Raw genomic sequence first — 20,030 nt, 5'->3', positions numbered from 1 at the left:
GTGAGTCCGGCCAGGCTCCCCCGCCCCGCGCGGCTCCCTCCCGTGCATCCCCCGCCCCCGCCCAGTGCGCTCCTGCTCCATGCTACCTCCGCCGCGGACCTCAGACTCAGCCCTCTGCGCCTCCCATCCCGCAACCCAGCGTCGCTGGATCTGCGGGCGGGGGATAAGGCAGCAGCAATGTTGTTTTTCAGGCGCCTCCATTTGCTTCTGTTCGTTTCCTCCCAAGCTGAGCCCCGGTTTTCTGGATGAGCAGGAGACGGGGTCGGGCCCTGCAGAGAGCCCGCCAAGGGGAAGACAGCGGGAGGCCGGCCTGGAAGGATGAGGAGCGGCCGCGGAGACTAACGCCGCCGCAGGAGGGGTTTGAGTTGGACGCTGGGAAGGAGCCCCAGGCTGCGAGGTGAGGAGCCGGGAGCTGGTTACGCTGGGAGAGCGCGCGCGGGTCGGGAGAGAAGCGGGAGAGAAGGCAGCGAGGGAAAGCTCGCCCTTCCCGGGGCGTGAAATGCCCTCCCCTTTCCTATGCGCGGATCCCGCGCGGCCCCTCCTCCGCCAGCCGCGCTGAGCTCGCCCCGCCCGCCCTTCGGGAATCCAGCACCTACGTTCGTTCATTCATCAGGCAGCCCTCCTGAGCCTCCTACACGCCAGGTGCCTGGGTGACAAAGAGAAACGCCGCCTCCTGGTTAGGAAGGGCCGCGGCGGACAGAGTGCAAAGGATGGGCCCGGGGTCCCCTAGCTTGGGGCGGACCTGAGGAACCCAGACGCCCTGCAGGTGTGGGCTGCCGCGCAGGGTCGGTAGGGCCAGGAGGGATTAGAAGGGCTGAGACTGGGTTCCAGGTGCCGGAGCAGACACGGAAAGAACTCCACCGTGGGGCCCAGCCAGACTGCGAGACCTTTCCTGCCAGTGTGTGTTTTATGGAGAAAGAATGGGTGGACACGGGTTTTCCTGACTGCTGTTTGGTGGCTTTGTGGCTCCTCCAGCCTCCCTTGCCTTTCTGTGAAACAGTGAGGCCTGCATTCCACACGGGGCCCTTGGGGACCACTGAGCTGTTGGAAGTTCCGGCTGGTCTGGGGCGCCTCGTACAGTAGGGGTTGGAAGGCCAGCGACAGTGTCCAGGGGTCTCAGGCCTGAGTGGGGCGAGGGAACTTTGTGCGTTTCTATTTTTCCCTTGCTTTCTTTGGGTCCCGAAGTCTGTGAGTAGTGGCCGTCACTGTGATGCCGCCCGGTGTCCACTGGGGAGAGGGAGGAGCCCTGGGCCCCACTGTGTTCCTGGGGGCTGTGCTGTCTGTATCCTGCCCCAGGAAGGGCCCTTTGGTGTGTTTGTGGGTGCCGTCAGCATGGTTTGAAGATGATAAGGGTTGAGAAGGCAGGTGGAGGGCAAGGCATCCTTAGTGTAAGTTCACTATACAGACTTTACTGAATGGGGGAGGCTGATCTGACAGTGCTGGTGTTTTCAAATGCGTGGTGTTTTTCTCCAGGAGATTTTAGGTGTGGCTGTCACTTGACGTACCACTTTTTGTGTGGGTATCTCCTCAGTCCTGTGCTTCAGCTCTGTCTCCCAGTGCTGAGGAGCCGGGAGCCCGTTACACTGGGAGAATGCTGACTCCCCTGGGCCAGCTCCGTTCGTCCTGCAGGTCCAGTGTGGAAGGTCGGTCCTGGCCTCCAGCAGGGTGGACTCCCACCTGGATGTGCTCTCAGTACGCCCTCCTGCTTGTATGTCTTTGTCTTTCCAGTGCATGTGTAAAGGTCTCGAGGCCGAGGACGGCGACTTTGGCTCAGAAGCCCCAAGATACCAGCCTGCTTGGCTCATCCTTTTTGGGTCCTCTCTGGGAGGACCTGGCCACCGAAGGTACCACAGAGCCTCAACTCCTCTCTCCTGCATGCAGCCCTGGTGCTCAGAACGCCAGTGTCACGTTGGAAAGCCACCGCTTTTCTCACGGACTCCCTGCCTTGTTTGTCCGGTTGCCCAGTTAGGGGGTCACGTAATGATAACGTTGGGGGTGTACCTTCTCTCTCTCCCTTGCGTAAGGACCCACCACACTGACACTTCTCACAGGTCCCAGTGCTTCTCCCAGGGCTGGTGTCTGGGCCTTGTCACCTTCCCCATCACCACCGCCTGAGCCCACCACAGGAGACCAGAGCATTGAAGCCAGTGATTTCTGTTTGGAAATAGGGTCGTCTTCTGCTGCTGACCCCCATCAAATCCCATCATGCCCACAGCCCTGTGCCCCCGAGTCTTGGCTCCGAAGGAAAGTGAGGAGCCCAGGAAAATGAGGAGCCCGCCAGGAGAGAGCCCTGGTCCCCAGGCGGAGCCTCCCAGCCCTGAGTCCTCCCGCCGTCTCTTCCGCCGGTTCCGCTATCAGGAGGCGGCGGGCCCTCGCGAGGCCCTGCAGCGCCTCTGGGGCTTGTGCCGGGGCTGGCTGCGGCCCGAGCGGCACAGCAAGGAGCAGATCCTGGAGCTGCTGGTGCTGGAGCAGTTCCTGGCCATCCTGCCGCGTGAGATCCAGGGCTGGGTGTGTGCCCAGGAGCCCGAGAGTGGGGAGCAGGCTGTGGCCGCCGTGGAGGCGCTGGAGCGGGAGCCGGGCAGACCTTGGCAGTGGGTGAGCAGAGGGCCGGCTGGGCTGTGGAAGGCCGTGGGGGGATGAAGGGGGAGCAGGGCGCGGAGGGCAGTCTGTGCCCAGGTGATTTGGGGGCCACACACCCCCGGCCAGGGGTTGAAGAACTCTGTCTTAGAGCTTGTGCTTTGTCTGGCCCACATGAGAGTCGATTTCCCAGTAAAGTAGGTTATATTACTCCCTAATGGCTCCAACTGGGGGACGGTTAAGTTGTCCCCCTGTATAGCCCTGTCCAAGGCAGTCAGCTGGAGAGTGGATGATCAGTAGGCCCAGGGTGGGGCTTTGCCCAGTCGGAGCACAATCGCTGGCCCTGGCCTGGGTAGGGACCTCTCCACTGAAGCCTGAAAAGCCCTCTCTGGGACTGCAGCTCAAACACTGTGAAGACCCTGTGGTGATTGACGATGGGGACAGCCCTCCGGACCAGGAGCCCCAGCGGCTGCCAGCAGAGCCCCAGAGCCACCTTGCAAAGAGCCAGGACACTGTGCCTGCGGCCCTGCCTCAGGGCCTCGGACTCCAAAGCAGACCTGGCCAGCTCAGCGGGGACCCAGGTAGGGAGCCTGGGGCATGGGGGAGGGGCCTGCATACGCCACCCAGTTCTCTCCTGCCCTGAGGGGCCAGGTATCATTTTCAGGGTCTGGGTTCCTGCCCCAAGCTATTGAATCAGAACCTCCTGGGGGTGTCTGTTCTTTTCTTGCCAGCCCTCCTGCCAGCTGCCCAGAGTCCAGAGGTTGCACCTTCTGTTCTCTGTGAGTGTGCATCTCTGGGCTTTGTCATCTTTGGGGACAGTCAGGCACTGTTGCTGTCCCAGTAGGGCCTGTGTCAGGAGCCAAGTGTGGCCATGTCCTTCTATCTGCCCAAGTCCCTTTCCCTGGCTTAACACTTCCTGTGCTCAGGCTTGTTGCCAGGCTGCCAGGAAATACAAAAATACTCTTGGAGGGAACAGCATGGTGTCTCAGGGTTTGGGGCTTGAGTGTCACCTCGACATGTCTGAACATCTGTACGAAGTGCATTGGTGGCTACGGGCAGGTAGCTTTGCATCTTCTAGCTGTGACCCGGGCTATGCTCCTAAACTCTGCACACCTCAGGTTCCTGGGCCGCCCGGTAGGCGCGGTCATCTCCCTTGCTGGGCTTTTGAGGGTGAAAGGGTTATACCCATGAAATGCAGAGCAGGGTGTTGGGTCCATGTGATTTCGGTTGAAGTCTTTCTTGTGGGAAGCTGTGCTGCTCTCAGGTTGGGTAAGTGGCCTCTTGGAGTGAGAGTTATTTTGGGTGGACTTACCACGTGGTGCTATTAATACAGGTGGGAAAGGAGCATGTTGGGAGGCCAGCACTGTATTCTTGAGATTCTAAAAGTTGTCCTTGGTGTTGTAATAAGCTTTTCAGTTTTAAATAAATCATATTAAGTTTCTTTATGTGTGAAACTATGTTGACTTCTATATACATCAAACTCTTCAGCCTCTGTTTGCTTAAAAGTAAAGATGGGTGTGTTCGTTTTCAGGGAGTGTCAGAATGAAGTCCTATAGACGGGGAGGCTTAAACCACAGCATGTAGCCTCCCAGTCCTGGAGGCTGGAAGTCCAGGGTCCCGGTGTCTGCTGGTCTCGTTCTCTTGTGGCCTGTGGATGGCCGTCGTCTCCTTGTGTCCTGACGTGGGCATCCCTCTGTGTCTCAATCTCCTTGTGTTCCTGTGAGGACCCCAGTCATTGGATTAGGGTCCACCCTAAAGATCTCTAGTTAACCTAATTGCCTCTTTAAAGATTCTGTCTTCCAATACAGTCCCTTTCTGAGGTCTTGGCAGTTGGAACTTCAACATCTGAATTTGGTGGGGGCACAATTCAGCCTGAACATGACAGATATAAGGGAACCAGCTGCTAGCCCAAATCAGCATTGTGTGTGATTTGGGCTAGCCTAGGGTATTTAGTGGCAGGGATGCCCACAGGAGCTGCAGCAGCCTGAGCTGGTGGTACCGGGTGAAGATTGGAGATAAGCCAGTTACCACTGATGGGCTTTGGAAGAAGGGGCAGCTCCCCCTTTTCACTGAGCAATCCATAAAAGGACTGCACAGGCACCCTGAGGTAGTTCCTGAGAAGACCTTAAACCCCTGGGCGCTTTGTTACTGGAATGAGCCTCCAGTAAAAGTCACATAGTTCCCAACTTCGAAAATCTTCCCCAAAGGTGAAGTCTGTTCAGAAGCTGAAAACTTTCCAAAGTCATTTGCAGGCACCAGGCACCATGGGGAATGGTGGGTGGGGCTGTATAGGTCATCCTCCAGAAGGAAGCAGGTATGAGAGCAGAGGCGAGTCACCTCTCACATCTACACCCACCCAGTCTGAGTTTCCAACAGCAGAACAAGGGAGCCGCCTGCCACCAGGACCCCATGTCCCTGCGGTCTGCTGCTCCAGACCCTCTGTTCTAAGTAGCCACTCCTGTGCCTGCTTTTTGCTGAAAGCTTTGCATTTTGGGTCTGAAAGGGGAGGGACACTAGCTTCTCGTGTTATCTTTGACACTGGTTTAACATGTGACCTGGGGTCAGCTGTCAGGGGATGAGAGTGCAACTTCCCAAGGCTTCTCTGTGAAAGGAGTACCTTTGAAATAGCTTGTTTGCGCATGGCTGTGCCCTGGACTGGCATGTGGCTTGCGAGCAGGGAGGGAGGATTGGGAGGGAAGCCCTGCTCCAGTATTGCCTGCCCCACCCCTGGCCACCCCGCAGGAGAGATGGTGGCCCCAGTACTGCCTGCTGTGTGCGTTCAGTGGCAGTGAGGGCGCTGCACCTTCTACACTGGCGGGTTGACAGTCCTCATGGCCGGCACCTCTACCCTGGGGAGCCCTGACCTTTATGACCATAATTTTGGAGCGTGAGGCTGAGGGCCCTGGACCTATGGAAAGCTTGTCGCCACTTGGTGGCAGGGCACCAGGACCCCAAAGCCCTTGTTAAGGTTCCCCTCATAGTGTCTGAAAGCAGAGTAACTGATCCTGGTGATTGGCCAACAACTGTCCACCTGCATTACCTCGCTACCTTGCAGCCCGCCTCCTGTGGCGAGGAGACCGGCTGTGACCACTGTGAGACACCCTTCCCATCTCTTTCAGCCCCACAGGAGGCACCGCCGCTCCAGGAAGCCAGCTTCAGGGACCCACAGCAGATGACCTCCCTCCAGCCACCCCTGGTGAGTGACCTCCACAAGGGCCCTGGAGACCCCACTCTGCACCTCTGTATGCTGCGGCAGTGTGCCTGGCAGCTTGTGGTGGGCCACATAGGCGTCTCAGCCCCAACCCAGAAAAACTAAGGGAACATCCATCCACTAGTGTATGTGACGCCCATCACTCCTCTTGCCTCAGAGTCCTGGCTGCTCACGTGCTGACTGAGATCTGCTGGCTGTGACATCCTCCTCGGGAGCCTTGTACAGACAGCAGTGGTGGAAACAAACACCAATCTGTCCTCTTGGCATCTTGGTGTCCCTTCCTATGAAAAAAGGGAGACCTCTCTACTCTTTCACTTCACAGACTATTTTTATTTAACAATAATCACAGTGATTGTATTTCAGAAATGTGAGGAAATAGAGGGAAAGACACCAACCACCTCAGCACCATCACATAGCTGTGCACAGGGCTCTTAGGGGATTTCCTGGCACTGTCCCTTCCGTGTCTCTGCACAGGCTTACTTTCTCACATGTTCTCACAGGGCGAGAGCTGGTCATGGGGTGGCAGGTGTCCTCACTCACCTCCTTCCTGCCTAGTCTCAACCTTGGGCCGTGCTTTCTGCCGACACCGCAGCTGTTCTTCCAAGTGGTTTCCACTGTCTGGCAGCAGGCTCAGTTGTCACAGTGTCGTTCTTTTCCTGTGAGTGTGGGGGCCGTGAAAGAGTGGCCCCTGTTTGGCTGCTGGTTCCTGGCAGGGGGAAGACTGAAGCACAGTGGCCATGCAGGTTGCTCTCAGCTATGCATTTAGCGTGACTCTAAACCTGGCAGGGGTGGCCAGCACAAGGGTGGGGCATCCATCCTCTGGGCTACTCAGTGGGATACAGCACGTGTGCTCCAGCATCTGTTGCATACTGTGATAGCTGTAGATAAAATTATCCTAAGGAGGTAAAACTTTCTTACTAAGGACTGATACCTTTGACCTGTGCGAGCCACAGGGGATGTGGACTCCGTGTCTGCTGAGCTTCGGTGTTTGGCCTTGAGAGTCCCTGATTCCTTTAAGTGCTGGAGTGAGCAGAAGGTACAGATTTGATAAGTCAATGCTGTTTTGTCACTCCATCAAAGATCATTTGTGCCCAGTGCACTGACAGTCACCAGCATGAAGGGCTTATTTTTTAGAGTTTTAAAAAAATGTTTACTTTTAATTGTAAGACACACATCATATAACATTTGTGACTCTAACCATTTTTAATGCACAGTAGCGTTTTTAGGTGTTCAGTGATCTAAGCGTATTCACATTGTGCAGCCAGCCCCAGAGCTCTTTCGTCTTCCCAAACTGAAGCTCCCCACGGCCAAGATAGCTGCCCTACCGTCTGCCGCCTTCTCCATTTGCCTGACCTCCCCAGAGGTGCACACAGGTGGGGCCCCACAGTACCTGTCCTTCCCTGACTGGCTTGTTTCCCTCTGTAATGTCCTCATGGCTCCTCCTTGCTGCAACATGTGTCCGTCTCTGGGCTCATTGAGGCTGAACGACCCTCCATGGTGGCATGCAGTCACTGTGCTTGCCTGTCACTCCCTGGCAGACCCTGGGGCTGCTTTTGCTTTCTGGTTGCTGTGAACATGGGTGCACTCACAATTTTTTTAAATCTTTTTTTAGGTAACTAGATTCACATGCAGTTGTAAGAAATAACAGGCCCCTTGTCCCCTTTACACTAAATGGTGCCATCTTGTAGAAATAGAGTGCAGTGTCATCACCAGCATGTCGGCATCCAAATGCATGGGATGCAGAACGCTTGCTTTCAGAACAGTCCTTCGTGCTGCTTTTTGTAGCTGCAGCCACTGCTCTCATCCCCCTGCTTCTTGTTGCCAGCTCAAGAGTGCTCTATAGATGAGTCCATATAGTGTGTCGCCTTTGGGGGTGGACTGTTTTCAGGTGCTGTAATTCTGGAGCTTTGCCCAGGCTTTTTGTGTATCAGTGGTCCATCTCCTGCAGAGGACACCACGGCAGGCTGACCACTCTACTGTCCCAGGAGACCTGGGCTGTTTCCAGTTAGGGCCACTTTATGTAATGCTGCTGCAGGCATTTGCACACAGGTTTTTGTGTGAACACCAGTGTTCTTTTTTCTGCAGACAGATGCCCAGGTATGCACTCGTTGGGTTGTCTGCTAAGTGCATAGTTTACAAGAAACTACTGCATCTTTTTCCAGAGTGATGGTGCCATTTTACATCCCACTACATCCTCCACACCCTAGCCAGCGTTTGGTGTCGCAGTTTTTTATTTTAGCCATTCTGATACGCAGTGATATCTCTTGATGGTTTAAATTTACATTTCTCTAATGGCTAATGAAGTTAGACATCTTTTTGCGTGCTTATCTGCCATCTCTCTATCCTCTTTGTGAAATGTCTCTTCATTACTTTTGGCCATGTTCCAACTGGGCTATTTTGCTTGTTTTACTGTCAAGTTTTGAGATCTATACACTCTGCATACTCGTCCTTTGTCGGGTATATGCTTTATAAATATTTCCTCACATCCTATTCCTTTTACAGGGTCTTTAGCAGAGAAACAGTTTTTAATTTAGATTAAGTCTCCCTTGTCAGTTTTTCCTGTTATGGATTATGCTTTTGGTGTAAAGTTTAAGGACTCTTTGCCTGGTTTTAGATCCTAAAGATTTTTTTCTGTGGTTTTTTTCTAAAGGTTATATAAATATTCACATGTTACATTTAGGTCCAGGATACATTTAAGTCCACCATCTGTGATCTATCTTCATTTAAGTCCATGATCTCTAATGTTTGTATGAGGTAGAGACTTAGGTCACAGTTTTTTTGTTTGTTTTTGCCAGTGGATGTCTAGTTGTTTCAGAACCATTGGCTGAGAAGCTTATGTCCCATTGAATGAATAGCTTCTGCTCCTTTGTCAGAAATCAGTGAGCATGTTTGTGGCTCATCCTGGGTTCTCTGTTTCATTCCATCGATGTCTTTGCTCTTCTGTCCACTTATAGCACAGTTTTGATTATTGAAGCTACGTGTTGGTCTTGGCAGTTGGGTAGACTGATTCTCCCATTTTGTTCTTTTTCAAAATAATTTTAGCTGTTTTAGTTCCTTTGCCTTTCTATATGCAATCCAGAATAATTTTGCCTATATCTTCAAAAAGCCTCACTGAGATTTGGTGGGAATTTTGTGAAGCCTGTGTATCAATTCGAGGGGTGTTGACCTCTTTGTGACCTGAGTCTTTTGGCCTGTGAGTGTGATGTGCCTCTCCCTTCACTTCTGTGATTTTGTTCATTGCTGTTTTGTGGTTCTCAGCACACAAGTTCTGTATGTATTCTATTGGATTTATACCTAAGTACTTCATTTTGGGGGCAATTGCAAACGGAATCATATTTTTTATTTTGATGAGAACATATTCATTTCTAGCATAAGAAACAGATGATTTTTGTTTTGTATTCTGTTTGTTTTGTATTCTGTGACCTTGCTGGATTCATTTATTCGTTTAAGAAGGATTTTTTATGTGTGTGTTTGTTTTTAAATAGAGCCCTGTGGATTTTCTATGTAGACAGTCCTGTCATCAGTAAATAAGGACAGTTTTATGTCTTTCCAGCTTCTGTGCTAGCAGTAGCGAGAGGAGAAATCCTTGCCTTGCTCCCGAGCTTAGGAAGCGGTTATCTGTCCCCATTAAACATGCTGTTAGCGCTTAGTTTTTGTGAATTATTCTTACCAAGTTGAGGAAGTTCCTCAACTCATATTTTTCTGAGAGGTTTTATTGTGTATGGATATTCGGTTTTGTCAAAGCCTTTCTGCTTCAGCTGACAGTGATCCTGTGGGTTTTCTTTGGGCTGTTAATGTGGATTATGTAGATTGATTTTTTTAATATCGAACTAGCCTTGCGTCCCCTGGAGTAAACCCCTTCTTGTCATAGTATAAACATCTCTTTATGTATTGCCAAGTTTTGTTTGCTGTTATTTTGTTCAAGAGGGATGTTGGTCTGTGGTTTTCTTTTTCTTTGTCATCTTTGGCTTTGGTTTCAGGGTAATACCAGGTTCATAAGATGAGTTGAGAAATGTCCCCTCTTCTTATTTTCTACTAGAGATTGTGCAGAATTGGTGTTAATTCTTTGAACATTTGGTAGAATTCTCTAGTGAAGACATGTGACACTTGCAAGGATGGAAAGGAAATGTTGTTTTTGTTGTACATTCAACTTCCTTCATGGTTGTGAGGCTGTTCATACCATTTGCTTCATAGTGGATGAGCTGTGGTGGTCCACGTTTTTCAAGGGATTGGTTCTTTTCACCTTAAGTTGCCAAACAAATTCATGTGCATGGAGTTATTTGTGGTATTCCTTCATCACCCTGTTATCACAGGGTCTGTGGTATCCCTGCTTCATTCCTGATTTTGGAAATGTGTCCTTCTCGATCTCTTTCTTTGTCAAGTCTTGCTAGAAGTTTCAATTTTTTAAATCTTTTCAAGAAGAACTAGCTCATTGTTTCATTTATTTTTTGCTATTTTTGTTTTCAATTTCATTGACTTTTCTTCTCATCTTTATTATTTTCTTCATCCAGCATACTTTGGGTTTATTTTATTATTTTTTATAGGTTCTTGAGGTGGAAGCTTACGTTTTTATCCTGGGACTTTTCCTCTTGTATAAGCATTTCTAACGCAAGCATTTCAGCACTGCTTAAGTACGTCTCACAAACTATAATATGATGCATTTTTGTTTTCATTCATTTTGGTCTATTTTTCATTTCCTTAGAGCCCTCTTTGACCCAAGGATTATTTAGAAGTGTGTTGTTTAATTTCCAAGGCTTGCAGATTTTCCTGTCATCTTTCTGGTATTGATTTCTAGTTTAATTCCATTGTGATCAGAGAACATACTGTTTGATTTCAATTCTTTCTAATTTGTTGGGGGTTTCTCCTCTCTTTCCAGGACTTTGATGGCCTGGTGTCTCGGGATGTGTTCTGTCCTTGTTTGAAAAGAACATATATTCTGTTGTTATTGGGTGAAGCATTCCCTAAATGCTGATTAGACCCTACTGGTCGATGGTGCCATTGAGTTCTGTATCCTTGCTTATTTTCTAATCGATTGTTCTGTCAGTTTTTGAGAGAGGGATGCTGACATCTACAACTGTAGTAGTCGATTTCTCTTTTCAATTCTGCCTGTTTTTGCCTCACATGCTTTGCAGCTCTGTTTGGTTCATGTGTAGTTAGAATTGCTATTTGCATATTTCCGTGCACATTCCAGATTGCCTTTTTGGGGGACTGGCCATTTAGTATTATCACTGTCCCTCTCTAGTAATTTCCTTTCTGCTGAAGTGTACCTTATCCAGTATTAGTATAGCTACTTCTTTTCCTTTTGATAAATGGCTGCATAATATACATTCCCCATCTTTTTACTTCCAACTTGCCTACATGGTTGTGTTTGAGTGAGTTTCTTTTAGATAGCATATGCATATGGCACACGTCATTTTTCTGCACTTTGCAAATATTGTGTTCTCATCATAGAGGCAAGACTGCCCACCAGCAAAAACATTACAACTCGTCGAGGGCTCAGATGATGGTTTGTATGTTTCAGCAATAACTTTTTATTTTAATTAAGGCATGTGCATTTATTTTTTAGATATAATGCTATTGTACATTTAATAGGCTACAACACAGTGGAAACATGACTTTTATAGGCACTAGGAAACCAAGAAATTCATGTGATTTACCTTATTGTGATAGTCTCTTCCTTGCAGTGTCTGGAACCAAACCTGCAGTGTGTTGAGGTCTGCCTGTAGTTGAGTCATGTGTTTTAATCCACTCTGCCAGTTGCTGTGTTTTAGCTGATGTGTTTAGGTCATTTGTATTTTAGCATAATTATTGACACATTAGGGCTTATGTCTGGCTTTTTCTCCCGTTCTGTTTTTTGTAGCTCTGGTTTTTTTGGTTTTTGTTTTTGTTTTTTGCCTTCCTGAGGATTACTTAAACATTTTGTAAAGTCCATGTTGATTTACCTAGAATATGGTCGAGTATATTTCTTCATATTATAAAGAAAAAGTATTCAACGACACCTGTTTAAAGATGGTAATGCAGACTTTATTCAGGGCCACCACACAGAGATTGTACGGGGGACAGGAGTTGGGCTTCAGTCCAAACACAGCTTGGACAAGTGGGAATTTGTAGCCAAGGGACAGGGTGGGGGTCAAATTGTGGAAAAATTTCTGAAAAACTGGAAAATTACTAAGAGGAAGCATCAGGGGCGATGGGGACTTTGGGGTGTTCTGAGACCCAGTTTCCAATATCGGTAGTCCTCTATGCCCACAAAAACCTCAGACCAGCAGGATGTCTGAGAAGTCAAGTCAGTTCTGGCACCCTCCACCCAGAGAGAGCCTGGATCCCACAGGCTCAGGGCTCAGTCCTGCAAGGCTGTGCCCCTACCTTCCCACTCCAGACTCAGTCACAAGCCCAGGCTTGTCACCTGTGTTTCTGATTGGCCGGCTATAGATCAGGTTCCCACAAACCCCTCCTCGGATTTAATTTATTTGCTAGAGTGGCTCACAGAACTCAGGCAGCCAGTTTACTCGGCAGATCACCAGCTTATTATAGAGGGTATGACTCAGGAACAGCCAGATGGAAGAGAAGCACAGGGAAAGGTATGTGGGAGGGGCAAGGGGCTTCCCTGTCCTCTGAGCCCACCACTCCCTGCACGTCCACACGTTCCCCAACCCTGAACCCCATCCTTTTGGGTCCCTTTGGGTTTCTATGGAAGTCTCATCACATGTTGCGATTAGTTAAATCATTGGTTATTGGTGACCTGTTCAACCTCCAGCCCCTATCTGCCCTCTAATCATATGGTTGGCTCTCCTGGCAACTGACCAGTCCTCAGGTGGGGCTCAAAGCTACCTCGTCAGCATAACACTCTCATCACTTAGGATATTCCAGGGGTTTTAGGAACTCTGTGCTGGGTGGGGGATGGAGGGTGGTGCGGCCAGGAGGATGGATGACCAGATATGTGAGCTCTGGCTAAAATGACCTAACAGGATTCTGCTTGAGGACAGGTCAGGGTGATCAGATGTCACCTAGGGATGCAGGTCGAGGAACCTGATCTGATATCCAGCGTGATCAGATATCATGCACAGGGGCTTCAGCTACACTGACTCAGCAGGGTTCTTGTTAAAACTGGATTTTACGAGGAAGCACACAGATGGACCCGGAACATGGTACAGAGCCTGACTACTGTTTGGTCAAGCAAAGAATCTTTGTCAGTAACTTTTTAAGAGATAATTATAGTGTGACATTGTACATGTGCCCCTTCACACACTCCTTTTCTGGATGCAGTTGGCGTAAGTTCTCTCCCTGCACACATCACAGTATTAGGATCTCTTCTTGAAGTAGCCAGTGTTCCCTAGAAAACTTGGAAGGAGGAGGAGAGCTGGCAGTATTTGTCCACATTTTGGCTTACCACTTCCTTCCTTTCTTGTGTCCACAGTTCCTTCTTTTCCTGTGAGGGCACGGAGAAGTTTCTGTTGTTCTAGGTTTTTTCGGCTGGTCTAATAATTAAATATACAGGAGTCAGATTAACAAGAGAAGATAACCAGACCTAACACACATGTTCTGGGACCCCACACATGAGAGGTCCCAACACTGAGGGGCACAAGGAGGCATGTGTGACGAAAGCTAAGGCTGAGTTCAGGAGCCTGGGGCTCAGGGGTGGGGGTGGGTCACTCTGCAGGATGAGGATGAGAGCCGGTGTCCAGTAATTAGAAATTTGCCTGCCCTTCAGAGAGGTTATAAAATCATTTCTGCTGATAACTCTTATTATGGACAGGGCCCAAATTAAAATGCTTCGGGGGAGAGGTCAGTGTCCCATGAGCCTGCAGGCCTCTTGCCCTCAGCCCGGGTAGGTGCCTGTGGAGCAGCCCATCTTGGAGGCCTGCCTGATCCCTTCTTTCATTCCTTTGATTCCTTTCTGTGTAAGGTGCTTCCTTTGGCGGGTCTTTAGGGTAAGTCTGCTGGTGGCAAATGCGCTATTTCGGATTCACACACAACTGTCTCATCCCCTTCCTTCTGGAAGGGTGTTTTTACCAGAGGTGGGATTGGGCTTACAGTGCTTAACTGCCTCCGTTGCTTCGGGTCAGAGGTCGACTATCTTCGAATATTCTACAGGGAGGATAGTGTTTTTTCTCTGGCTGCTTTTAAGGTTTTTTTCTTCATTTGTCTTTAGTTTGCAGACGTTTATTATGATGCGTCTTGTCATGGATTTCTTTGAATTGTCTGTTTGGGGTTTACTCTGCCTCTTGAACCTGTGGCTTTATGTCTCTTTCCCAAGTCTGAGAAGTTTTGAGCCATGGTTCCTTCAGGGGTATTTTCAGCACCACCCGCTCTTTCCTTCGAGGATCCGATGATACAGAGTTTACTCTTTGATTGCAGTTCCACATGAACCTGAGACTCTATGCATGTTTTTGTCTGTTTCCTCTTGTTCGCATTGGACAGTTTCTCTTCCTATCTCCAGGTCGACTGGTCCTTTTCTCTATCCCGTCTATTCTGCCATGGAGCACACCCCTGGATTCCTCATTTCGGCACAGGAGACCTTGGAGACCTGCGGGTTTGGTTCCAGACCACCACCATGAAGCCAGGCACACAGAGTGTTTGGTTTCCCAGTGCATATGAAAATTATGTTGATACCAACCCAAAGTCTATTAAGTGTGCAATAGCATTGTCGTTTGTTCTTTGTATCTATGACACTGTTTTTGTTTTGCTCGTTCATTTCTTTTTGTTCTTTAGATTCTGCATATAAGTGAGGTCATATGGTATTTATCTTTCTCTGTCTCACTTATTTCACTTAGCATAATACCTTCTAGGTCCATGTCAAATATGATCCTTTTTTATGGCTGACTAATATTCTGTCATGTACGTATATGTATGTATGGGGGTGTATGTATATATATATATCCAGTTGTCTATTGATGGACACTTCAGTTGCTTCCATATCTTGGCTATTGTAACTAGTGCTGCAGTGAACATAGGGGTACAGATATCTTTTCAAATCATGTTTTGGATTTCTTTGAATAAATACCTAAGTTGAATTGCTGGGTCATAAGATAGTTCAATTTTTAATTTTTTGAGGAAAGTCCACATTGTTTTCCATAGTGACTGCTCCAATACGCAATCCCATTAACAGTGTGATTGTTTCCTTTTCTCTACATCCTTGCCAGCACTTGCCATTTGTTGATTTATTGATGGTAGCCATTCTGACGGATATGAGGTGACACCTCATGGTTTTAATTGCATTTCTCTGATGATTAGGGACCTTGAGCATCTTTTCATTTGTCTATTGGCCTCTTTGGAGAAATGTCAATTCAGATCTTCTGCCCATTTTTCAATCAATTGTTTGTCTTTTTGGTGTTGAGTTGTATGAGTTCTTTATAATTTTGGATATTAACTCTGTATCAGATGTATCATTGGTGAATGATACATCTCAGTAGGGTTTCTTTTGTTCTTGGTAGGTTTTCTTTTGTTTTGTTGGTGGTTTCCTTTGCTGTGCAGAAAAATCTTTTTGATGTGATGTAATATGACAAATTTTTAAAATCAGACAACAGCGGTTTCTTGTATTTTGTTGAATCTTCCATTCACAAATGATTCTCTGTAGGATGTGATGCTGTTTGATAGCATTTTACCCACAGTGGAACTTCTTTCAAAATTGGAGTCAGTCTTCCCAGACCCTGCTATTTCTTTGTCAACATAGTTCATGTAGTATTTTAAATCCTTTGTTGTCATTTCAATAGTCTTCATAGTATTTTCACCAGTAATTGATTCCATATCATGAAACCATTTTCCATGCTCATCGGTAAGAAGAAACTCGTTATCTTTCAGAGTTTGATCATGAGATGGCAGCAGTTCAGTCACAGCTTCAGGCTCCAATTCTAATTCTGGTTCTCTTGCTATTTTGACATCTGCAGTCACTTTCCTCCACTGATCTTTAACCCCTCTAAGTCATCCATGAGGGTTGGAATCACCTTCTTACAAACTGTTGTTAATGTTGATATTTTGGCCTTTTCCCATGAATCACAAATGTTCTCAGTGGCATATAGAATAGGGAATCCTTACCAGAAATTTCTCAGCTTACTTTGCTCGGATCCATCAGAGGAATCACTGTCTATGGCAACTATAGCCTCACAAAATGTATTTCTTAAATAATGAGACGTGAAAGTCGAAGTTACTTCTGGGTATTGTGTTTGCAGGCATGAGAACAACATTCATCTTGTTGTCTGTCTCCACCAGAGCTCTTGGGTGACCAGGTCCCTTGTCAGTGAGCAGTGATATTTTGAAAGGAATTTTTTTTTTTTTTTTCCCTGCACAATAGGTCTCAACAGTGGGCTTAAAATATTTGGTAAACCATGTCATAAATAGGTGTGCTGTCGTCCAGGCTTTGTTGTTCCATTTATAGAGGACAGGCAGAACAGATTTAGCATAATTCTTATGGGTCCTAGGACTTTGGGGATGGTGAATTAGCATTGGCTTTGACTTAAAGTCACAGCTGCAATAGCCCCCAGCAAGAGTCCGCCTGTCCCTTGAAGCTTTGAAGCCAGGGACTGACTCCTCTCTGGCTATGAGAGTCCAGATGGCAACTTCTCCCAATAGAGACTGTGTTGTCTACATTGAGAATCTGGATTAGAGCAGCTACCTTCATTCATTATCTCAGCTGGACCTTCTGGATAACATGCTGCAGCTTTTCTATCAGCATGTGCTGCTTCACCTAGCACTTTTATGCTGTGGAGACAATTTCTCTCTTTAAACCTCAGGGACCAGCCTCTGCCAGCCTCAAACTTCTCTTCTGCAGCTTCCTCACCTCTCAGCCTTCACAGAACTGAAGAGATTTGGGTCCTCACTCTGGATGGGGCTTTGACTTGAGAGAATGTGGTATCTGATGTGGCCTTCTATCCAGACCCCTGAAACTCCTCTATGTCAGCAAAGAGGCTGCTCCACCTTCCTGTGAGTCACGTGTTCCCTGGAGGAGCACTTTTCATTCCCTTCAAGAATGTTCATTTTGTTTTCACGACTTGGCTAACTGGTGCAGGAGGCCTAGAGATCAGCTTATTTCAGCTCTCCACAGATGCGCCTTTCTCACTGAGCTTAATCATTTCTAGCTTTAAATTTAAAGTGGACGTGTGACTCTTCTTTTCACTTGGACATTGAGAGACCATCACGAGGTTATTAAGTGGCCTGATTTCAATATTGTTGTGTCTCAGGGAACAGGGAGGTCTGAGGAGAGGGAGTGAGATGGGGTGGGGGGCGGCGGCTGGTTGGTGGAGCAGTCAGAACACACCCAGTATTTGTTGGTTACGTTCACCGTCTGATGGGCATGGTTTGTGTGCCCCAAAACCATTACAACAGAATACTGGTCACAGGTCACCATAGCACACATAATAATGTTTAAAATATTGAGAGACTCACTGAAATGTGAGGCAGACACAGGTGAGCAAATGCCACTGGGCTTGCTGGAGGCAAGGCTGCCACAACCTTCAGCCTGTGGAAACGGAGTCCACCCGCCTGAGGCGACGAGGTGTGCCTGTGCTGGGGTCCTGGGCTCTCACAGCTCCCAGAATCTCTCTCATCTTCTGTACTCTCTACTGAGACTGTTTCTTTGTGAGGCTGACTGCTTCTTCGCTTGTTTTCAGTGTGTTTGTCATTGCTCATCAAAGCATTTTTGTCACTGCTTGGTTTGTCACACAGTTCTTACACCTGACACCTGTGGGTCTTTTCATCCAGTTTGAGACCCACTGTGGTCTCCATTGTCCCTGAAGGGGGCTCCTGAGTGGGGGTGGTACCGCGGGCATATGTGTGTGTGTGTGCGCATGTGAATACATGTGTGTGCATGTGGTGGGGAGGGGACTCATTAGCCGCTTGGCCCCCATGTGCAGTCTTGACGTGGTTGGCAGGTGGAGGGCTGGTTCCCGATGGTCCTGTGGCACCTGGCCGCACTAGAGTGGCCAACTGTCCAGTTCGTCGCCTGTCCCCTGGGCCTGTGGCCGAGGCAGCGGCTCCCTCTTAGGTTTACCTGTGCTGTATCCCCAGCCCCTGCAGCGCAGCTCCATATGACCTGGGTCCGCACCCACGCTGCTCAGTGGGTCCTGGTGTGAGCTTCCTGGCGTTGGCTCCATGTGCCCTCCAAAACCTGGACTTAAATGGATATGTCTGCCTCCCCTCATCCATTCTCATAAAACTGGCAGGATTCGGGAATGAAGGCACCCTGCATTCCCAGTGAGGTCAGAGGGCCACGAACGTTCTGAGGAGCCTTCTGAGTTCTCTGCCACTGTGCCGTGCCTTGCTGGGGTCATGCTGGAGATACTGGTCCTGTTTCTATGCTTCTCCCCAGTGCAAGCGTCTCTTCATGTGACATAAAATCTCCCTCGGTGTCACACCAAGTGCCAGCACCAGGGGTGACTGGTCACCCTGCTCACTCACATGTGCGGGGCCACCTTACATCCATGCCCCCGTGCACCTTGGCCCCTGTACTTTGTCCTGTGTCCAGTTCTGGGTAGATTTGGGTGGCCTCCAGGCCCAGGGGCAAAATCCCTACCTGTTTGACAACAAAGCTACGAGTTTCCCAGGATCTGCGGAGCAGTTCCCCTCTTCCCCCAGTTGCCTCACACCTTTTCCTCAATAAGAGCCTGTCAGAGCCAGGAACCTCTTGACTCTCAGGCCTGGTGTCTGGGGCCCTGCACACGGACCTGACAGGAGACAGGGTCACGGGAGACAAAGCTTGATGCAGAGCCATGGGTCCCGTGTGGGGATGTTGTGACCTCTGGCAAGGGGATGCGGGTAGCAGGAGATTTAACGCCACTCCATGGACAGACGACAAGACAGAGGCAAAGGGTCTGAACTCCTCAGGGCAGTCAGTTGTGAGCAGGTGGATGCACATGCACACAAGCAGAAGGTGAGCTTGTTAGCAGTTTGCTGTGCTGGCCCAGGCTGACCTGAGTCTAGCCTGTGTCTGGTGATGGGGGTTATTCCTCCCTCATGATGGGAAGAAGACCTTCGAGCCCCTTTATCTTCTTATTCACACCTAGGGGCCTGTTTCCTAAAAGCTGGGACAGTTGCTTAGTAACCACAGTGCACCAGGTCCTCAAGGTATTTATTTGTACTGTCCCTTCATTATCATGTTGATGAGAGAGAAGGAGTCAGTTCCCCAGGGCAGCCAGCAAGGTCGCATGTGCTCCCCACATCTTCGGGTTTTCTCCAGGGACTCCAGTTCCCCAGCCCCAGAGATGTGTAGTGAAGGGACTTATGTCTACCACATCCCTATGAGGACGTGTGGCCAGATGGCCCTGCAATGGGGGACACCCAATCCAGGGTGGGTCCCTCCTACGCCCCAAGCTAGACAGACATCATGGTCTTCCTTGTTCTTACTCAGCCTTAAATGTGTGTACAGCTCACCTTTACGTCAGTGTTTAATGTGACAGGTTTTTTGGGTTTTCATGCGGAAGTTTGGTGATGTTTTCGTGACCAGAAATTTGCCATAGGAACTTAAGTCTAGTTTATCCATTAGCCCTTGGTCAAATTGCTTTCCTTATATTTCGTTTTCCATAAAATCCTAGTTTCCAAAAACCTATCATTGCCTGTAAGTGGGCATCTCCTATGTGCTTATCACACTCTGGAACTTTAGCGCTGAAATAACACACCTGGGGTCGTGTGTCTCTCTGCGTGGGCCTGGCCCTCGACGTTTATTCCTGGTGTGCCCATGCCCATCACTGCTGGCGGTGCCAACCGTGGACTAGACCGCACTCAGGTTAACTCACCGCGAGGTTCAGGTCGCACGTTTTGGCCGCAGCCCTAGGCTGGGGCACGTCCCTGCCAGGCTGACATTGAAGTGGGATGCCCCACATGGGTGTGTCAGCACTGAGTGTGCAGAAGGGCCTTAGTGGTTTTAATAGAACATATAAACTTTGGGAATAATTGTTCTGTAGTAACTTTTTTTTATATTAACATTGTCTTTAATCTTTACTAAAATGATCACTGAAATGGTGTTTGCATTTTTTTAGAATATATTTTTGAGCTATAATTTGCATATAGTATACTTATTTTAAGTGTAAAGTGTAGAGTTTTTCACAAGTGTCTACATTCATGTAACCATCACCTCAGTCAAGATATCTTGATCACCCCTAAATTTTCCAGGCTAATTAATACCTGCCTCCTTTCTGTCTCAGTAGACTCACCCTACTTGTTCTAGAATGTTATAAATGGAATCATACAGCATGTTTCTTGTGGTAGGCAAGCTTTTCTTACATAGCCTAGTGCTTTATGCACCATTCCT

The 20,030-nt window shown here is 48.6% G+C and overlaps 1 protein-coding gene across 7 annotated transcripts in view; it reads left to right on the top strand.

Moving 5' to 3' along the window:
* The first annotated feature begins 10 nt into the window (after positions 1-10).
* ZNF496 (zinc finger protein 496) overlaps positions 11-20,030 on the top strand; it is a 35,334-nt gene continuing 15,314 nt past the window's right edge. Inside the window, exons 1-6 of one of the 7 annotated variants that reach the window (XM_015592726.2) lie at positions 259-397; positions 1,474-1,643; positions 1,729-1,844; positions 2,169-2,595; positions 2,978-3,158; positions 5,697-5,773. In XM_015592726.2, the coding sequence (XP_015448212.1) occupies positions 2,206-2,595; positions 2,978-3,158; positions 5,697-5,773 (648 nt within the window). In that variant the 5' untranslated portion in view covers positions 259-397; positions 1,474-1,643; positions 1,729-1,844; positions 2,169-2,205. Of the gene's footprint in view, positions 398-427; positions 767-1,473; positions 1,644-1,728; positions 1,845-2,051; positions 2,596-2,977; positions 3,159-5,696; positions 5,774-20,030 lie in introns of those variants that run through there. The other 6 variants (XM_025049808.1, XM_015592725.2, XM_015592724.2 and 3 more) reach the window with 6 other exon arrangements.

The sequence above is a fragment of the Pteropus alecto genome, unplaced genomic scaffold (genome assembly GCF_000325575.1).
Source record: "Pteropus alecto unplaced genomic scaffold, ASM32557v1 scaffold186, whole genome shotgun sequence".
Taxonomy (NCBI): Eukaryota; Metazoa; Chordata; class Mammalia; order Chiroptera; family Pteropodidae; genus Pteropus; species Pteropus alecto.
This window is presented reverse-complemented; position numbering and strand designations above follow the sequence as displayed.